The sequence below is a fragment of the Phyllobates terribilis genome, unplaced genomic scaffold (assembly GCF_046119375.1).
Source record: "Phyllobates terribilis strain yellow unplaced genomic scaffold, ASM4611937v1 Scaffold_200__1_contigs__length_3551848, whole genome shotgun sequence".
Lineage (NCBI taxonomy): Eukaryota > Metazoa > Chordata > Amphibia > Anura > Dendrobatidae > Phyllobates > Phyllobates terribilis.
In genome coordinates, this window is record NW_027362960.1 from 3,307,999 (window position 1) to 3,329,165 (window position 21,167).

At 42.6% G+C, this 21,167-nt stretch overlaps 1 protein-coding gene across 1 annotated transcript in view; it reads right to left on the reverse strand.

Annotated features, from left to right (window-relative positions):
- Positions 1-21,167, reverse strand: part of LOC141213612 (uncharacterized) — an 88,837-nt gene that overhangs the window by 36,528 nt on the left and 31,142 nt on the right. The window contains exons 4-11 of the mRNA XM_073665220.1: positions 20,973-21,096; positions 20,792-20,889; positions 20,510-20,600; positions 14,735-14,892; positions 5,695-5,874; positions 5,488-5,611; positions 5,307-5,404; positions 5,025-5,115 (exon numbers count right to left, since the gene is read on the reverse strand). Coding sequence (XP_073521321.1) covers positions 5,025-5,115; positions 5,307-5,404; positions 5,488-5,611; positions 5,695-5,874; positions 14,735-14,892; positions 20,510-20,600; positions 20,792-20,889; positions 20,973-21,096 — 964 coding nt within the window. The remainder of the gene's footprint in view (positions 1-5,024; positions 5,116-5,306; positions 5,405-5,487; positions 5,612-5,694; positions 5,875-14,734; positions 14,893-20,509; positions 20,601-20,791; positions 20,890-20,972; positions 21,097-21,167) is intronic.

Sequence of the window (21,167 nt, forward strand, 5' to 3'; positions counted from 1 at the left end):
ACATGGGGCCAGGTGACTTCACCGTCCCAACCTGGTCTCGCCAAAAGTATCCATGGGCGCTCTGATGGTCAATGGAGCAGATCCATATCTTTCCAGTCAGGGCCGTGCACCCTTAGGTCGGAATCATGTAGAATCCAAATCTGTGTCTCTCTGTATGGAGCCATGCTACCAACCTGATGTCCTAAAGTCTCTCTGATTCTCCTTTTTCATTCTGACTGCTACAGAGTCATATGTCTCTTAGATAGTTACGATTGTCCTTTCAAGTACACATTCACAGGTCAAAAAAAGGGAAGATATTATTCCACTGGGCTCAGGTCACATTGTTTGTGCATTTAATCAATTTACATAGTTGGTATAGCAGGGTGACTCTTGTAAATCAACAATTAGCTGGCTTTAATACAATATGTAATTAGCATATTAACAAACATTATTGTTTCCAGACCAAGAGAAGTCAACATTTAGGATTATACACATAATAGTATGTCCTTCTTGACCAGCCAAAGAAAAATACATACATTCACAAACACAATAGTGTATTTCTCTTGGCTTAACAAATCTAGACATCTGGCTAATTAAGATTAGAAACTGTTTCGTCACAAAAACTTCACAGGATGAACCAGTGGAGCGTGGTGTTCAACTGTTTGTTCATTCTGCCTCTTAAATGTGGAATAAAAAGCCACCAAATAATGTTATGTTAGTGAAAATAATATCAATAAAAACTTCTACTCATCTCACAAAAAAGTCCCCACTCTGGTTCATCATCTATCAGTGGAAAAACTGAGGTTTCCACGTTAGCAGCTCAAAAGCTCTTGAAAAACAACATGGCTTCCATAAACCTATCCACCAATATCCACTCTCAGAAAGTCAAATCTCCCCCTCACTTCTGAGCCTTGCAGTGTACTCAAATCACATTTAACATCTATGTATTTGGCATTACTACAGTGAGATGAACCCACTTAATTTACGGTGTGTGTGTGTCTCCTGGAGCACAATCTGGGCACTATGTGTTGTGTTGGGGTATAAAATTGCATATTTGCAATTTTCACTCAGCAACATCCACTGCGTGCTAATTTCTGGAAAGTGGCTGTGGAGTCAAAAATAGTCACTACTTCTATAGATTAATTCACTGAGGGTTATAATGTCCAAAATGTAGTCACTTTATGGGGATTTTTACTGCTCTGGTTTTATGCTATTTTGTTATATTAGGGCTTCTGCAAATGGTGTGTCCCATCTCTTCTGGGATCTGCTCCTGCAAAGTCTGCTTCTGTCACCAGGAGCCGCATTATTCATTCTGCAGGCGGCGCAGGTAATGGAGGAGAAATAGGAGCTAGAAGCTCTGGGCGGTGCATGTTCTGTCCAGCCACTAAGATTAGGGTTGCTGGGACCAGTAGTACCATCCAGACTGGCAGTATGAGTGTGTGTGCTGTCCAGCTGCAGTAATCTGTTACCTCCTTCAGCCAACTGTAGAGCACCATGCCCTACTAAAGCTGGAAGCATATTGCCATAAGCTGTCACATACAGCCTTGTTCTCCTCTGGTTCAGTCCTCTGTGCTCAGCTCCCAGCTTGTGTACTTGTGACCCCGGCCCATTTACTGAATGCTCTTGTGTCTTCTGATTTTTCTCTGCCCTCATGGTTCTAACCCGGCTACCTGACTATTCTTCTTCCCATCTCACACCACAAAACAGCAGGTAACACCGTGGCCCAAGCTTAGGGGTCTCTGTGCAATTCTAGATCCATGTAGTGGGGTCAAAGGGTGATGAGCAAAGCAATCCGTGGGATCTGGAAAACGGAGTAGAGAGTGCCAAACTTGTTCATGGTAGTCATCTTTTGAGCTGCCAGGTGAACATGAACAGTGCCCTCAATACATTGTGTCTGCAAACTGTTCCAGCGAGATCTGCAATCAAATGGCTAAATGGTGCTCCTTCTTTTCTTAACTTGCTATGTGCCCAGACAGTATGGTACAACCATATGTAGGGGATTGTTGGATTCAAGAGAAGTTGGAAGTAATCTGTAAGGTCCATTTGTTTCCTATTATCCTTTGTCATTATGTTGTGATAACTTTGGAATTATTCACACACGTCAGATTTGAAAAATGGGTCCTGATTAGGAACACAAAACTGGCTACAAGAAGGGGTTAAATCAGAGTATTTTGGACACTAACTACTGTAGTAAAAAACTGAGTATAGACAATAACACATCTACTGAAATTATCAAACTCAACAGTCTTCATCAGTAAAAAAATGAGCACCTAGTGGTGAAACCTCTCTGGGGTAATTTCAGTATGGGTCTCTGTGGCTCTTGGCAATCTGAACTATCATAAGGGACAATATTTTCTATTAAATGAGTTTCAAAAAGAAATATTAGACCCTCAGAGATAACTTTTCATAATACTGCAGAGCCGAGGTGTCTTAAATTTAGCTTAGAGATATGATTGAAAATATTTAGATTTGAGAGTCCTCAGTGGTTGATACTTTTTAATGGCTAACTGAAAAGATGGTAACAAGTTGCAAGCTTTTGAGACTACTTAGGCCTCTTCATCAGGCTAGTATAACCGAAAATCTGGAGAGTCACATATTTATACACAATAGGACACAGAAACAATGCAATAGATGAGACAGGTGATGAAAAGCAGAGCTATTACTATGGGAGATAAACAGTTCTGGCTGTAAATATTTTAGCAGTTCATAGATAAGGAGTGTGAAGGTTTTATTGTGACTAGGTCCAGTGTTATGATGACCCCACAAGTCTGATGGGCACATTCCTTAGTTGATGTAGAATGACATAAATCCATGCGACACATTCATTCCTGCTCTGAAGGTATCAAACGTCACCATTATTTTTTATTCCCAGACTCTTTCTCTCTGAGATTTGAAATTACCTTTTAATACCAGTAGTTTCATGTCCTTAATGCAGTGATTAGGGAGACAAAAATGCTTAGCCACAAGTAGATATATTCTTTTTTCTTTTATTGTGTGGTGATGATGATTCATTCTTGTCCTAAGTTTTTGCCCTGTCTCCCCACATCCAGCTGGACATTGGTATATATAATTAAGTACACTACATTGGATGTGATACAGCTGAAAGTACCTGGGATCTTGTAGTCCTGATGTGAGTTGGGGATCTTTATCTTGTCTGTGGTAATTATAAACAGACAGGTTTTACATTTTTTCTGGTTGCAAGGAAAGGTACCTGTAGCTGGTTGAGATGACAGGGAGATTCAGACAATGATGCTTCTTAGATTTGGGGGCTGCCTGAAATACAGAAGTGGGGAGTCTGGAAATATGGATTGTAATCGGGCATCTTTTTGTAATAAGGGTTATAGTTTCCATCCAGCTCTCCTTAGTGCCTCCAGATTTGGATTGTAGGCAACTACTAGAGGCAATCGGTTGCATTCTTGTTTAGTTTTGTAATGTAGGAGATGATTCCTTGATATTGTGGTGGCTGGTTCTCAATTGTTCTTGGATGGTAGCCCTGATTCAAAAAAGGTCTTTCTGAGGCCACCAAGGTGTTTGCCTCTATCCATAGGGTTGGAACATATCTGATTGTATCTGATGGCTTGGCTGTAGACAATAGAGCTTTTTATGTGTTTTGGATGGAAACTGTCCCATTTAAGGTATGCTGGACAGTTGATTGGCTTCCGGTACAAGGATGTCTCTATTTCATTGTTCTGTAGCTTGATGATGGTGTCGAAAAAGTTCATTTCAGTACAGGAGTAGTTGAGTGTTAGGTTGATGGTGGGATGAAATTGATTAAAGTGTTCATGGAACGTCTTCAGCTGTTGCTCAGACTCCGTCCTGATGATTAAAATATCATCAATGCAACGATAGTAGGCCAGAGGGCTGATGGGACATGAGGACAAAAAGTCACTTTCAAGCTTGGCCATGAAAAGATTTGCATACTGTGGAGCCATTTTTCTACCCATCGCTGTACAAGTCTCCTGTAGATATATGTTGTTATCAAATTGAAAGTAATTGTGGGTGAGAATGAATTTTGTAAGTTTCACTACAGAATCAGCATCAATTCTTGTATTTTCCATGAAGATTTTGCAGGCATTTAATCCATCCTTGTGTGGGATATTAGAGTACAAAGATTCCACATCCATGGTGGCCAGGATGGGCTCTTCTGGTAGAGGACCTATAGCTGCTAGTTTATTCAGTAGGTCCATTGTGTCCTGAATGTGGCTGGGTGTTATCTTTACCAGTGGTTTAAGAACACGCTCTATCCATCCAGAAACTTGCTAAGTAAGGGTGCCCACACATGAAATTATTGGTCTTCTGGATTACCACATTTGTGGATTTTGGGATGCATATAGAATGCACCTATTCTTGGACTCTCTGGTCCAAGAGATATATCATGGCACAGAGATATATCACGGCAGAGGTGTAATGTTTTTTAAGCAGCTTATCGCAATCCTTTTTGAAGTTAGTTGGTTTTAAAAGAAATTGAAAAGTCACGATAAAGGGAAACTCTGTTGTTATTGTACAGAAATTCACACTTGGCCCTCACTGCACATTTAATATTGTCGATTATAAAAATAGAGTTTGGCCAGAAAGACTGGACCTGGTCTTGTAGGGACCTTATGAACACATTCAGCAGCACAGAAGGGAGAGAAGGTAGATTCATCCAATAAGATATCAGGGTTCTAAGAAGTCAACAGCATCATTACAATTCACTTTCTCTAAGAGGCCAAATCATAATTTCTCTTCAAGTGATTTCTAATTTGTCAGCACATTCTACTATGCTGACATTTGATTTTTGAAATTACAGATCTGGGCAGGTAACGTTCAGAGTCTTCTAATCCCAGAGTGTAGGTGGATTGTCCATGTTGCAAGTTCAATAGAAAAGGGCTTTAAATACCCAAAGTCATTTGAAAAGTTTTGGGTGGAGGAGAATGTTGTGATCCAGAGGCAAAATGGTGATCACACGATTGTGATACAGCAGACCCTGCACCAATGATAAAGCAACTACAGCCTGTGACTGAGAATAATTGGTAACTTCTCTACATTTAGTGGTCACTACTCACCTGGGTAGTCATATGTTTGAATCTCCTCTTTACACCACTCATCACCCCTCACATATGTCTCTGTAGTATTAATATGCGTCACATCTTTACCCTGAAACAAATATTGTAAAAGTCACAGACAGATGGAGAAGTCACATCTACGATCAACTCTAATCCTGCCATTTCCACTGTCCTCTTTACCCAAGTATAAAACATATAATATTGGTGGATAAAACAAGACTGAACACAAGACCTTCACAGCCATCTACATATTATAGAGATCACATGACACCTTCTCTCTACCTGATGATCCTGAGGAACATTGGGATCTTCTTGTTTACAGTCCTGTGGAAGAAGAGAACGGGGACATCTCTCTGGTGTTGTCCTCTTACTGGATAGATCTGGAGGAAACACATACAGGGGCTGAATTCATTCTTTACATACAGATAATTATAGGCCATGTGTATTTAGTCCTGTCTATTACCTGGTGATGTGAGGGGCTGGGGAACCTCCATCATGACGTCCTTGTACAGATCTTTGTGTCCTTCTAAATACTCCCACTCCTCCATGGAGAAATAGATGGCGACATCCTGACACCTTATAGGAACCTGACATATACAATGATACCGTCATCCCCCTGATACCTTCATAGCTTTACTGTATAATGTCCCAGCATTCCCAGCAGTGTCACCTCTCCAGTCAGCAGCTCAATCATCTTGTAGGTGAGTTCTAGGATCTTCTGGTTATTGATGTCCTCATGCATCAGGGGATGAGGTGGAGGCCCTGTGATTGGGCTCAGGGGTCTTCCCCATCCCTCAGACACAGGGTCCTGACAGTGCTCACTAGAGGTCTTCTTCACTACTGTGTAATCCTGGTTATGGAGAGACAGGTAATAATTGTTAGTACCCCTCATTTAATGAAAGAAAAACCCACAATGGTCACAGAAATAACTTGAATCTGACAAAAGTAATAATAAATTAAAAATCTATGAAAATGAACAAATGAAAGTCAAACATTGCTTTTCTGCTTCCACAGAAATGTTTAAAAAATTAAACTCATGAAATCGGCCTGGACAGAAATGATGGTTCTTCTTAACTTAATATTTTGTTGAACAACCTTTTGAGGCAATCACTGCAATCAAAAGATTCCTGTAACTGTCAATGAGACTTCTACATCTCGACAGGTATTTTGGTCCACTCCTCATGAGCAAACTGCTCCAGCTATCTTGTGTTTGAAGGTTGCCTTTTCCAGACGCCATGTTTCAGCTCTTTCCAAAGATGCTCAATAGGATTAAGGTGAGGGCTCATAGAAGGCCACTTCAGAATAGTCCAATGCTTTCCTCTTAGCCATTCTTGGGTGTTTTTAGCTGTGTGTTTTGGGTCATTATCCTGTTGCAAGACCCATGACCTGCGACTGAGACGAAGCTTTCTAACACTGGGCAGCACATTTCTCTCTAGAATCCCTTGATATAGTCTTGAGATTTCATTGTACCATGCACAAATTCAAGACACCATGTGTCAGAAAAGCAGCCCCAGAACATAACAGAGCCTCTTCCATGTTTCACAGTAGGGAAATTGTTCTTTTCTTGATATGCTTCATTTTTCCATCTGTGAACATAGAGCTGATGTGCCTTGCCAAAAACTTCCATTTTCGTCTCATCTGTCCATAGGACATTCTCCCAGAGGCTTTGTGGCTTGTCAACATGTAGTTTGGCAAATTCCAGTCTGGCTTTTTTGTGATTTTTTTTCAACAATGGTGTTCTCCTTGGTCGTCTCCCATGATGTCCACTTTGGATCAAACAATGACGGATGGTGCGATCTGACACTGATGTTCCTTGAGCTTGAAGTTCACCTTTAATCTTTTTAGAAGTTATTCTGAGCTCTTTTGTTGCCATTCGTATTATCCGTCTCTGTGATTTGTCATCAATTTTCCTTCTGCGGCCACATCCAGGGAGATTGGCTACAGTCCCATGGATCTTAAATTTCTGAATAATATGTGCAACTGTAGTCACAGGAACATCAAGCTGCTTCGAGATGGTCTTATAGCCTTTGCCTTTAACATGCTTGTCTATAATTTTCTTTCTAATCTCCTGAGACAACTCTTTCCTTTGCTTCCTCTGGTCCATGTTGAGTGTGTAGTATCGACGTCTCTGTCCCCTGACAGGTAGAGATGCCGTCCCTCTTTCCGCCACGCTCCCCGCCCAGCATCCTCCGGCACTCCTGCGGCTGCCGGCGCACGCAGCTTCCCGGGCACTGTGCTTAGGGCACGCACGCTCCCTCCTTCTTAAAGGGGCCGAGTGCGCCCTCCTAAGGAGTCCCCGGCCAATGGCCAGAGGACCTCCCATATATAAGGCACTTTGCCCGAGCAAAGTTGTAGCATTGTGTACTTACCTCTGCTTCAGCCCTCAGGTTCCGCTGCCTGCCTGACTACCAGTCCAGTCCGCCAGCCTGACTACCAGTCCAGTCCGCCAGCCTGACTACTCTCCAGCCCAACAGTCTGTCTTTCGTTCAGTCCGCCAGTCAGTCTATGGGCTCTGCCCGCCTGCTTACCTGGAAGCACCTGCCCGTTACCTGCCGTGCCTACCAGCCAGCCTACCTGGAGGCTCCTTCTTGTTACCTGCCGTGCCTGCCAACCCACTTGCTTACCTGGTAGCACCTGCCGTGCCTACCAGCCAGCCTACCTGGAGGCTCCTGCTTGCTACCTGCCATGCCTACCTGGAGGTTCCTGCTTGTTACCTGCCGTGCCTACCTGGAGGTTCCTGCTTGTTACCTGCCGTGCCTACCTGGAGGCTCCTGCTTGTTACCTGCCGTGTCTGGCAGTCCGTCTACCTGGATCACCCGCCAGCCTGCCTGCTGTGCCCATCTACTATACTGGTCAGTCCCTGCCTTCTGACCCGTGGGAGTCACCTGGTCTCATACAAGTTCTGGCCCAGAGTAGCACCTGGTCCCTCTTCTCGGTCCTTCCCTGGTCACGGAGTCGATTGAGCCGCCGTACGAGCTTGGTCAGTCTGAGTTGATACCTAGTTACGCCTCTCTGTTCCCTCCTTGCACCGCAGCACAGAGGTTCCACCACCTGAATCCGTAACAGAGTTTGGTCCACACCATGTCACCAAACAGCACAGTGAGTATCTGTAGCCCTATATGCAGGCCCACTGACTGATTACAAGATTGTAGACATCTGTGATGCTAATTAGTGGACACAACTTGATTTAACATGTCCTTTTGTCACATTATTTTCAGGGGTGCCATCATTTCTGTCCAGGCCTATTTCATGAGTTTAATTTTTTTTTTTAATTCTGTGGAAGCAGGGTTGAAAAGCAATGACTGACTTTCATTTGTTCATTTTCATCGATTTTTAATTTATTATTAATTTTGTCAGATTCAAGTTATTTCTGTGACCATTGTGGGTATTTCTTTCATTAAACGAGGGGTACCAAAAATTTTGACCACATGTGTATATGGCCCCCTCCTTCCTGTAATATGTGGCCCTCATCCCCATCCTGATATGCATGGCACCCCAATTCACCATCCTGGTATGCATGGCACCCCAATTCCCCATCCTGGTATGCATGGTAGCCTTCATCCCCCATCCTGGTATGTATGGCCCCCGTCATCCCTCATCATAGTATGTATTGCACCCTTCAACCCTGTATGTATGGCCTCCCCTGATCCCTGTCACGCTGCATACAAAAAAAGAAACAATCATGCTCACCTCATCTCTCCTCCAGCGCTGTGTCCAACTCTGCTGCCGACAGGGTTCTCACTGTGTGAACCGCGCATGGCGTCCCTGCTATGCGCCCTCACACAGTGATCAGCTGTGCCGGAATAGTCACTGCTCCCCACGCTGGGACTGTGTGTGTGGGGAGCAGTCACCATTCATTCTCCCTAGTAGCACGCACACTGTAGACTATTAAAGTCCATGAATATTCATGAATTCAGGAATACTGGGCATGGGGATCAGTGAATATTCATTTTCTTTAGCTGGTACAGTGTAGGCTGCAGCATGCGGCTGATGCTTCATGTGCTCTGCTACTCTGCTGCTGTTGCTCCCCCCACATCCTCCACCACCTGCAGCCACAGTATTTATGTATATCGGACTATAAGACGCACCCACCACTTTCCTACAAAATTTTGGAGGAAAAAAGTGCATCTTATAGTCCGAAAAATACGGTACTCACTTATATAGCGCCATTAATTCCACAGTGCTTTACAGAAATTATAAGAATGATGTAATGTGATGTCATCAGAAACATGCTGACAAGAGATGTCTGGATCCGCCTCAATTCCGTCCGGGAGATAAAGTCTGGCTCTCTTCCAAACATGTCCGGCTCAAAATACCCTCCTATAAGTTGGGTCCTCAGTTCATTGGTCCATTTGAAGTCCTCAAAAAAATCAACCCAGTGGCCTACAAGTTAAAACTCCCGGCCACCTTGCGGATTCCCAACTCCTTCCATGTATCTCTCCTCAAACCAGTTGTGTTTAATTCTTCTTCCAACAATCCAGGTGCTCCCCCTGCTCCGGTTTCCACTGAGGACGTTTTTGAGGTAGAGAACATTCTGGCCACCAAGAGGGTAAGAGGAAAAACGTTTTTTCTGATGGATTGGAAGGGGTTTGGCCCAGAGGAGAGAACTTGGGAACCCAGGGAGAACATTCATGCCCCACTTCTCCTTAAAAAATTTCTTTCTGGCCTAAAAAAGAGGGGGCGTAGAGGGGGGGGGGGGTACTGTAGCATCGGAGTCTCTGCCCCTGCCAGGCAGAGACGCCGTCCCTCTCACCTCCGCGCTCCCTGTCTGGCGTCCTCCGGCGCTCCTCTTCCTGCTGCTGCTGGGGCGCGCAGCTTCCCGGGCACTGTGCTTAGGGCGCGCACTCGCTCCCTCTCTATTAAAGGGGCCGCGCGTGCCGTCTTAAGGAGTCCCCGGTCCTCCCATATATAAGGCACCTCCTCCAAAATGGAGGTGCCCGAGAAATAATTGTTTCACAGTGTACTTACCTCTGCTTCAGCCCTCAGGTCCCGCTGCTAGCCTGACTACTAGTCCTGTCTGCCAGCCTGATTTCCAGTCCTGTCCACCAGCCTGACGTCCAGTTCTGTCCGCCAGCCTGACTTCCAGTCCTGTCCGCCAGCCTGACTTCCAGTCCTGTCCGCCAGCCTGACTTCCAGTCCAGCCCGCCAGCCTGATTACTCTCCAGCCCGACAGTCTGTCTTCTGTTCATCCCGCCAGTCTGTCTATGGGCTCTGCCCATCTGCTTACCTGGAAGCACCTGCCTGCTATCAGCCGTGCCTACCTGGAGGCTCCTGCTTGCTACCTGCCGTGCCTACCAAGGCTCCTGCTTGCTACCTGCCGTGCCTACCTGGAGGCTCCTGCTTGCTACCTGCCGTGCCTACCTGGAGGCTCCTGCCCGCCACTTGCCGTGACCACCTGTCAGCCTACCTAGAGACTCTTGCCTGTCGCCTGCCGTGTCTGCCAGTCCATCTATCCGGATCACTCGTCAGCCTGCCTGCTGTGCCCATCTGCAATACCGGTCAGTCCCAACTATCTGTACCGTGGGAGTCACCTGCTCCCTTACAAGGTCATCCACAGAGTAGCACCTGGTCCCTCTGCTCGGACCCTCCCTGGTCACAGAGTCGATTGAGCCGCCGTACGACCTTGGTCGCTCCGAGTTGATACCTAGTTACGCCCCTCTGGGTCCCTCCTTGCACCGCAGCACAGAGGTTCCACCTCCCGGATCCGTAACAATATTTTAATGGTTTATTTGTACACATCTCACCACTCCATGATAAGTTCTAGAAAGAAGAGGTCTTCTAACTCTACCGCCTACTCTACACTGTGTGCACGATTATTTGTATTTTTGATGATTACCTTTATTATTTAACATCTCCAGTGCTGTTGGTCAATTCAAAGGGTAATAAACCTGAATATTTAAGAAAGTAAAAGTGAGGTGTTGTCTTAGGAGAATATCTCTGTGTCCAGAATTATTATGCAACTATGTGAAAAATGTAAATTTTCCATCTTTATTGTTTATTTTCATCTGGTATAGTGAGGATAAGAACCAAACAACTCAATGTCCAAAAATACATTTCTGACATTTAATAAAAATATAACAGTGACCAATATATCCACCATTCTTTTCAATACCAGTGATAAGCCATCCATCCATGGAGTCCATTAGTTTCTTAATCTGTTGACGATCATCTTTGTGGGCAGCACCAACCATAGTCCCAGACACTGATCACAGAGGGGACTGTTTTCCTTCACCATAAATATCGAGTTTAAGAAAAGCTCGAAAGTTCACTCTACGGTTTAGGTCCAATGAGGAAAAGGCCATTTCAATATGTCATTATTTTTTAATCTTTAAGACCTTTTCGACACCGAGCAGTCAAGACTTTGATGCTGTGATTGAGAATTGTCCTGCAGAACAATACTGTTTTTTTTTTTTGAAAGATGAAGATTTTTCTGTACCTCTGCTTAAAGTGTCTTCTAAAAACTGGCAGGGGGTTTGGGAGTTGATTTTACACCTAATTGTAACTTGAAAATGTCCAACTAGTTCATCTGTAATAATACCAGCATACCAGTCGAAGTTGAGGTCTGTGCCTATTACTGATCCAGCCACGGGTCCATCCATCTGGTCCGTCAAGAGTCACTTTCAGCAGTCCATAAAACCTTTGAAAAATCTGTCTTCTGATATTTCTTGGCCAAGTCTTTTCTTGTGTCTTGTTCAGTGGTGGTCGGTATTCAGCCTTAGCCTTGTCTCTGAGCACTGAACATCTTGTACTTCTGGGCCTCCAGGGAGGCTGCTGTTCTGGAATACAATAGCACTGGAGGATAATATATTCCTGGTTGCTTCACATTTGAGTCTTCTGAAATCTTTTGCAGTTAATGCTATTCTTTTTTTTTCTTTTGTGACCCTATACACTTTTGAAGGTTCTGTGATCACATCCAATATTTGAGCAATTTAAGGAGTGCTGCATCCCTCTGTAAGACTTAACCATTTTTGAGTTTTTATAGTCAGTTAAAACTCTTTTTGGCCCATTTTGCCTGAGAAAAATAAGCTGCCTAATAATTGCACCCCCCTGATAAAGGGTTTCAATATCCATAGGCCACACACCCATGAAAAATCCATAACTCTAACAGGCTAATTAAGGTCTGAAACCTTGGTCAAAGTTATCTAAGCACACAAATCTCAAAGAATGCCTAAACTTTTGCATCGGCTCATTTTCCTTTTTCTAATTTTTAAAATGTAAAAAAATTACAATATATTTTTTTCTTTTGTTTAATATACAAAGGAAATGTGTCATCTTTAACTTTAGGCATTTCAGAGATCATTTAATATTCAACTTGCTTAACTGTTCTCAATAACAGTAATTTTGACCACGGGTGCACAAACTTTTACATGCCACTGTATGCACACTTACAGTAAATATATACAGCTCTACTAAATATACACATTTGCATACACATACACTATATATACACACATGACCCCATTTTGTAATTCTTTTAAGGTCATGTGATTGATTACATGATCTGAAAGGTCCTTGAGCTAGTCGGGTCGAAGGTTCTTCAGCTGCTCACTCAGGATGTGCAGACTCAGTGCAGGTCCCAGTACCTTCCTCTCCTGCTCTGCACCAATCAGTCAGATAAGTGTGGAGCTGTTCTTTCAGTGATGAGGAAGGACACTGTCTCATTGTTCTCCTCTGTCACAGAAATCTGTCTCCAGTCTACAAGACGCTCTCAATTATTAGCAAGATTTTTTTCTTGCTAATAGTGTGTCTTATAGTCCAAAAAATACAGTCAGTTTAAAGTGATATCTCATTTATTTATACTGTTTTTGTACAGTTTGACAATAACATATATAGTTTCCCTCCCCGTCTGAGTTGTTTTTGATGGTCAACAAGATACGATTTTCCAGAAAATCATTTTCACACTCTAGGTATGATAATGACTAGTCTCTATGTGGGATTTTTGATGTTTAAAGGGTTGTCCACTACATTGACAACCCCTTTTCATTCCTCATGTTTGATCCTGTTAAAATAAAAACAATTACACACTTACTTACACTTTCCAATCCAGCGGTGACAGCATTTACATTCCCAAGGCTCATGTGAGGTAATTTTGAGCCTTGCACCCAATCAGTGCTGGCGTTACTGTCCCGACCTTCAAACAAATCAAACATTAAGAGGAAGTCGGAGCGCAGTTGCAGCCCTGGCTTCCTTTTGATGTTCAACACGTCCGAAGGCAGAGACGTTGAAGCCGATTGAAGCCGATTTGGGGCAGGACTTGTGTGATGAAGCAACCTCACATAAGCCCGAGAATGCAAGTCTCAAAACCACAAGAACGGTGCTGACACGGAAGGTGATTTCCCACAATCTAAACATTAAAAAGGCTTCTCCCCTGTGTGGGTTCTCCAGTGGCTATCAATATGCCCTTTCTGGTTAAAACACTTCCCACATTCTGATCATGAATAAGGCTTCTCACCTGTGTGAGTTCTCTGGTGCTTATCAAAATATGATTTATCGTTAAAACACTTCCCACATTCTGAACATGAATAAGGCTTCTCCCCTGTGTGAGTTCGCTGGTGCGCAACAAGACGTGATTTGTGGTTAAAACATTTCCCACAATCTGAACAGGAAAAAGGCTTCTCCCCCGTGTGGGTTCTCCAGTGGCTATCAAGATGCCCTTTCTGGTTAAAACATTTCCCACATTCTGAACATGAATAAGGCTTCTCACCTGTGTGAGTTCTCTGGTGCTTATCAAAATATGATTTATCGTTAAAACACTTCCCACATTCGGAACATGAATAAGGCTTCTCCCCTGTGTGAGTTCTCTGATGCTTAACAAAATTTGATTTGTGGTTAAAACATTTCCCACATTCTGAACAGGAAAAAGGCTTTTCCCCCGTGTGGGTTCTCCAGTGGCTATCAAGATGCCCTTTCTGGTTAAAGCACTTACCACATTCTGAACATGAATAAGGCTTCTCACCTGTGTGACTTCTCTGGTGCTTAGCAAAATAAGATTTATCGTTAAAACACTTCCCACATTCTGAACATGAATAAGGCTTCTCCCCTGTGTGAGTTCTCTGGTGCTTAACACAATTTGATTTGTGGTTAAAACATTTCCCACATTCTGAACAGGAAAAAGGCTTCTCCCCCGTGTGGGTTCTCCAGTGGCTATCAAGATGTCCTTTCTGGTTAAAACACTTACCACATTCTGAACATGAATAAGGGTTCTCACCCGTATGGGTTCTCTGATGCTTATCAAAATATGATTTATCGTTAAAACACTTCCCACATTCTGAACATGAATAAGGCTTCTCACCTGTGTGAGTTCTCCGGTGCTTAACAAAGTATGATTTATCGTTAAAACATTTCCCACATTCTGAACATGAATAACGCTTCTCACCTCCGTGAGTTTTCTGGTGTATTACAAGATTACTTTTCCGGTTAAAACATTTCTCACATTCTGCACAGGAAAAAGGCTTCTCCCCTGTGTGGGTTCTCTCATGCCTTACAAGATTTGATTTCTGCCTAAAACATTTCCCACACTTGAAGCAAGAAAATCTATTTTCTGCTTTGTGAATTTTTTGATGTTTAGGAAAACACTTTTGGAGAGGAAAACTATTCCCATATTCTGAGCGTGAAAATTTCGTCTTTGCTTTAGGAGCAATTTGTTTTTTAATGCTTATTTTGTGACTTTGATTTTCCTTAGTAGTTGGCAATGAATCTGAAGACAGGACCTGTTTCAAAGGATCAGATGACAGATTTTTGCTGTGAAGGAATGATGGTACATCTGGAGTAATGGCATTCACTTCAATTGTATTCTGTTGGATCTCAAGAACATCTGATTTAAAAATTGAAGATACCAGCTGTCCCTCTGATCTCCTGGTACAGTCATCTGCCAAGAATAAAACCAATTATTATTTTTGAACAAAAAATATCCTTGAATTTTATATTTTTGAACATTTCTAATTTAAACTCTCTGTAAAAATAGCAAGTTATGTAAATTTATAGAATTATTCACTAAGACAATGACAGTTCATAGTCTAATAAGAAACTGTGAAGACCCGGGGTCTTCCATGGTCATAATACTACTCAGACAACACATGTTGAGGGTAAAACCACCAAACGGACAATAAACACATAGAACAGTCCCGGCAAATACCCAAGATGGTGCAAAATTACACAGTCTCACTCTTCCGCTGGCCCGCCTGGGAGTAGAACAACTACGACTTTGGAACTTCCAGGCCCAACTACCTCAACCAGTGGCCCCCCGCTTTTGGCAGGCCCCCACACAGAGGAGGTAGCGGCAAGCTTAGGAAGCTGATAGTCCATTGAGCTACAAGGCCAGGGGACATGAAGGTCCCACTCTGGTCTCTGAGAGTTTCCATGGGGCCAGATGACCGGCAGATCCCAATATGGCTTCTTCGAATGTCTCCATGGGTTCCAGGCGACTGGAGGGTCTCAACTGGAAACCCCAAACAACATATACATGGGGCCAGGTGACTTCACCGTCCCAACCTGGTCTCGCCAAAAGTATCCATGGGCGCTCTGATGGTCAATGGAGCAGATCCATATCTTTCCAGTCAGGGCCGTGCACCCTTAGGTCGGAATCATGTAGAATCCAAATCTGTGTCTCTCTGTATGGAGCCATGCTACCAACCTGATGTCCTAAAGTCTCTCTGATTCTCCTTTTTCATTCTGACTGCTACAGAGTCATATGTCTCTTAGATAGTTACGATTGTCCTTTCAAGTACACATTCACAGGTCAAAAAAAGGGAAGATATTATTCCACTGGGCTCAGGTCACATTGTTTGTGCATTTAATCAATTTACATAGTTGGTATAGCAGGGTGACTCTTGTAAATCAACAATTAGCTGGCTTTAATACAATATGTAATTAGCATATTAACAAACATTATTGTTTCCAGACCAAGAGAAGTCAACATTTAGGATTATACACATAATAGTATGTCCTTCTTGACCAGCCAAAGAAAAATACATACATTCACAAACACAATAGTGTATTTCTCTTGGCTTAACAAATCTAGACATCTGGCTAATTAAGATTAGAAACTGTTTCGTCACAAAAACTTCACAGGATGAACCAGTGGAGCGTGGTGTTCAACTGTTTGTTCATTCTGCCTCTTAAATGTGGAATAAAAAGCCACCAAATAATGTTATGTTAGTGAAAATAATATCAATAAAAACTTCTACTCATCTCACAAAAAAGTCCCCACTCTGGTTCATCATCTATCAGTGGAAAAACTGAGGTTTCCACGTTAGCAGCTCAAAAGCTCTTGAAAAACAACATGGCTTCCATAAACCTATCCACCAATATCCACTCTCAGAAAGTCAAATCTCCCCCTCACTTCTGAGCCTTGCAGTGTACTCAAATCACATTTAACATCTATGTATTTGGCATTACTACAGTGAGATGAACCCACTTAATTTACGGTGTGTGTGTGTCTCCTGGAGCACAATCTGGGCACTATGTGTTGTGTTGGGGTATAAAATTGCATATTTGCAATTTTCACTCAGCAACATCCACTGCGTGCTAATTTCTGGAAAGTGGCTGTGGAGTCAAAAATAGTCACTACTTCTATAGATTAATTCACTGAGGGTTATAATGTCCAAAATGTAGTCACTTTATGGGGATTTTTACTGCTCTGGTTTTATGCTATTTTGTTATATTAGGGCTTCTGCAAATGGTGTGTCCCATCTCTTCTGGGATCTGCTCCTGCAAAGTCTGCTTCTGTCACCAGGAGCCGCATTATTCATTCTGCAGGCGGCGCAGGTAATGGAGGAGAAATAGGAGCTAGAAGCTCTGGGCGGTGCATGTTCTGTCCAGCCACTAAGATTAGGGTTGCTGGGACCAGTAGTACCATCCAGACTGGCAGTATGAGTGTGTGTGCTGTCCAGCTGCAGTAATCTGTTACCTCCTTCAGCCAACTGTAGAGCACCATGCCCTACTAAAGCTGGAAGCATATTGCCATAAGCTGTCACATACAGCCTTGTTCTCCTCTGGTTCAGTCCTCTGTGCTCAGCTCCCAGCTTGTGTACTTGTGACCCCGGCCCATTTACTGAATGCTCTTGTGTCTTCTGATTTTTCTCTGCCCTCATGGTTCTAACCCGGCTACCTGACTATTCTTCTTCCCATCTCACACCACAAAACAGCAGGTAACACCGTGGCCCAAGCTTAGGGGTCTCTGTGCAATTCTAGATCCATGTAGTGGGGTCAAAGGGTGATGAGCAAAGCAATCCGTGGGATCTGGAAAACGGAGTAGAGAGTGCCAAACTTGTTCATGGTAGTCATCTTTTGAGCTGCCAGGTGAACATGAACAGTGCCCTCAATACATTGTGTCTGCAAACTGTTCCAGCGAGATCTGCAATCAAATGGCTAAATGGTGCTCCTTCTTTTCTTAACTTGCTATGTGCCCAGACAGTATGGTACAACCATATGTAGGGGATTGTTGGATTCAAGAGAAGTTGGAAGTAATCTGTAAGGTCCATTTGTTTCCTATTATCCTTTGTCATTATGTTGTGATAACTTTGGAATTATTCACACACGTCAGATTTGAAAAATGGGTCCTGATTAGGAACACAAAACTGGCTACAAGAAGGGGTTAAATCAGAGTATTTTGGACACTAACTACTGTAGTAAAAAACTGAGTATAGACAATAACACATCTACTGAAATTATCAAACTCAACAGTCTTCATCAGTAAAAAAATGAGCACCTAGTGGTGAAACCTCTCTGGGGTAATTTCAGTATGGGTCTCTGTGGCTCTTGGCAATCTGAACTATCATAAGGGACAATATTTTCTATTAAATGAGTTTCAAAAAGAAATATTAGACCCTCAGAGATAACTTTTCATAATACTGCAGAGCCGAGGTGTCTTAAATTTAGCTTAGAGATATGATTGAAAATATTTAGATTTGAGAGTCCTCAGTGGTTGATACTTTTTAATGGCTAACTGAAAAGATGGTAACAAGTTGCAAGCTTTTGAGACTACTTAGGCCTCTTCATCAGGCTAGTATAACCGAAAATCTGGAGAGTCACATATTTATACACAATAGGACACAGAAACAATGCAATAGATGAGACAGGTGATGAAAAGCAGAGCTATTACTATGGGAGATAAACAGTTCTGGCTGTAAATATTTTAGCAGTTCATAGATAAGGAGTGTGAAGGTTTTATTGTGACTAGGTCCAGTGTTATGATGACCCCACAAGTCTGATGGGCACATTCCTTAGTTGATGTAGAATGACATAAATCCATGCGACACATTCATTCCTGCTCTGAAGGTATCAAACGTCACCATTATTTTTTATTCCCAGACTCTTTCTCTCTGAGATTTGAAATTACCTTTTAATACCAGTAGTTTCATGTCCTTAATGCAGTGATTAGGGAGACAAAAATGCTTAGCCACAAGTAGATATATTCTTTTTTCTTTTATTGTGTGGTGATGATGATTCATTCTTGTCCTAAGTTTTTGCCCTGTCTCCCCACATCCAGCTGGACATTGGTATATATAATTAAGTACACTACATTGGATGTGATACAGCTGAAAGTACCTGGGATCTTGTAGTCCTGATGTGAGTTGGGGATCTTTATCTTGTCTGTGGTAATTATAAACAGACAGGTTTTACATTTTTTCTGGTTGCAAGGAAAGGTACCTGTAGCTGGTTGAGATGACAGGGAGATTCAGACAATGATGCTTCTTAGATTTGGGGGCTGCCTGAAATACAGAAGTGGGGAGTCTGGAAATATGGATTGTAATCGGGCATCTTTTTGTAATAAGGGTTATAGTTTCCATCCAGCTCTCCTTAGTGCCTCCAGATTTGGATTGTAGGCAACTACTAGAGGCAATCGGTTGCATTCTTGTTTAGTTTTGTAATGTAGGAGATGATTCCTTGATATTGTGGTGGCTGGTTCTCAATTGTTCTTGGATGGTAGCCCTGATTCAAAAAGGTCTTTCTGAGGCCACCAAGGTGTTTGCCTCTATCCATAGGGTTGGAACATATCTGATTGTATCTGATGGCTTGGCTGTAGACAATAGAGCTTTTTATGTGTTTTGGATGGAAACTGTCCCATTTAAGGTATGCTGGACAGTTGATTGGCTTCCGGTACAAGGATGTCTCTATTTCATTGTTCTGTAGCTTGATGATGGTGTCGAAAAAGTTCATTTCAGTACAGGAGTAGTTGAGTGTTAGGTTGATGGTGGGATGAAATTGATTAAAGTGTTCATGGAACGTCTTCAGCTGTTGCTCAGACTCCGTCCTGATGATTAAAATATCATCAATGCAACGATAGTAGGCCAGAGGGCTGATGGGACATGAGGACAAAAAGTCACTTTCAAGCTTGGCCATGAAAAGATTTGCATACTGTGGAGCCATTTTTCTACCCATCGCTGTACAAGTCTCCTGTAGATATATGTTGTTATCAAATTGAAAGTAATTGTGGGTGAGAATGAATTTTGTAAGTTTCACTACAGAATCAGCATCAATTCTTGTATTTTCCATGAAGATTTTGCAGGCATTTAATCCATCCTGGTGTGGGATATTAGAGTACAAAGATTCCACATCCATGGTGGCCAGGATGGGCTCTTCTGGTAGAGGACCTATAGCTGCTAGTTTATTCAGTAGGTCCATTGTGTCCTGAATGTGGCTGGGTGTTATCTTTACCAGTGGTTTAAGAACACGCTCTATCCATCCAGAAACTTGCTAAGTAAGGGTGCCCACACATGAAATTATTGGTCTTCCTGGATTACCACATTTGTGGATTTTGGGATGCATATAGAATGCACCTATTCTTGGACTCTCTGGTCCAAGAGATATATCATGGCACAGAGATATATCACGGCAGAGGTGTAATGTTTTTTAAGCAGCTTATCGCAATCCTTTTTGAAGTTAGTTGGTTTTAAAAGAAATTGAAAAGTCACGATAAAGGGAAACTCTGTTGTTATTGTACAGAAATTCACACTTGGCCCTCACTGCACATTTAATATTGTCGATTATAAAAATAGAGTTTGGCCAGAAAGACTGGACCTGGTCTTGTAGGGACCTTATGAACACATTCAGCAGCACAGAAGGGAGAGAAGGTAGATTCATCCAATAAGATATCAGGGTTCTAAGAAGTCAACAGCATCATTACAATTCACTTTCTCTAAGAGGCCAATCATAATTTCTCTTCAAGTGATTTTCTAATTTGTCAGCACATTCTACCTATGCTGACATTTGATTTTTGAAATTACAGATCTGGGCAGGTAACGTTCAGAGTCTTCTAATCCCAGAGTGTAGGTGGATTGTCCATGTTGCAAGTTCAATAGAAAAGGGCTTTAAATACCCAAAGTCATTTGAAAAGTTTTGGGTGGAGGAGAATGTTGTGATCCAGAGGCAAAATGGTGATCACACGATTGTGATACAGCAGACCCTGCACCAATGATAAAGCAACTACAGCCTGTGACTGAGAATAATTGGTAACTTCTCTACATTTAGTGGTCACTACTCACCTGGGTAGTCATATGTTTGAATCTCCTCTTTACACCACTCATCACCCCTCACATATGTCTCTGTAGTATTAATATGCGTCACATCTTTACCCTGAAACAAATATTGTAAAAGTCACAGACAGATGGAGAAGTCACATCTACGATCAACTCTAATCCTGCCATTTCCACTGTCCTCTTTACCCAAGTATAAAACATATAATATTGGTGGATAAAACAAGACTGAACACAAGACCTTCACAGCCATCTACATATTATAGAGATCACATGACACCTTCTCTCTACCTGATGATCCTGAGGAACATTGGGATCTTCTTGTTTACAGTCCTGTGGAAGAAGAGAACGGGGACATCTCTCTGGTGTTGTCCTCTTACTGGATAGATCTGGAGGAAACACATACAGGGGCTGAATTCATTCTTTACATACAGATAATTATAGGCCATGTGTATTTAGTCCTGTCTATTACCTGGTGATGTGAGGGGCTGGGGAACCTCCATCATGACGTCCTTGTACAGATCTTTGTGTCCTTCTAAATACTCCCACTCCTCCATGGAGAAATAGATGGCGACATCCTGACACCTTATAGGAACCTGACATATACAATGATACCGTCATCCCCCTGATACCTTCATAGCTTTACTGTATAATGTCCCAGCATTCC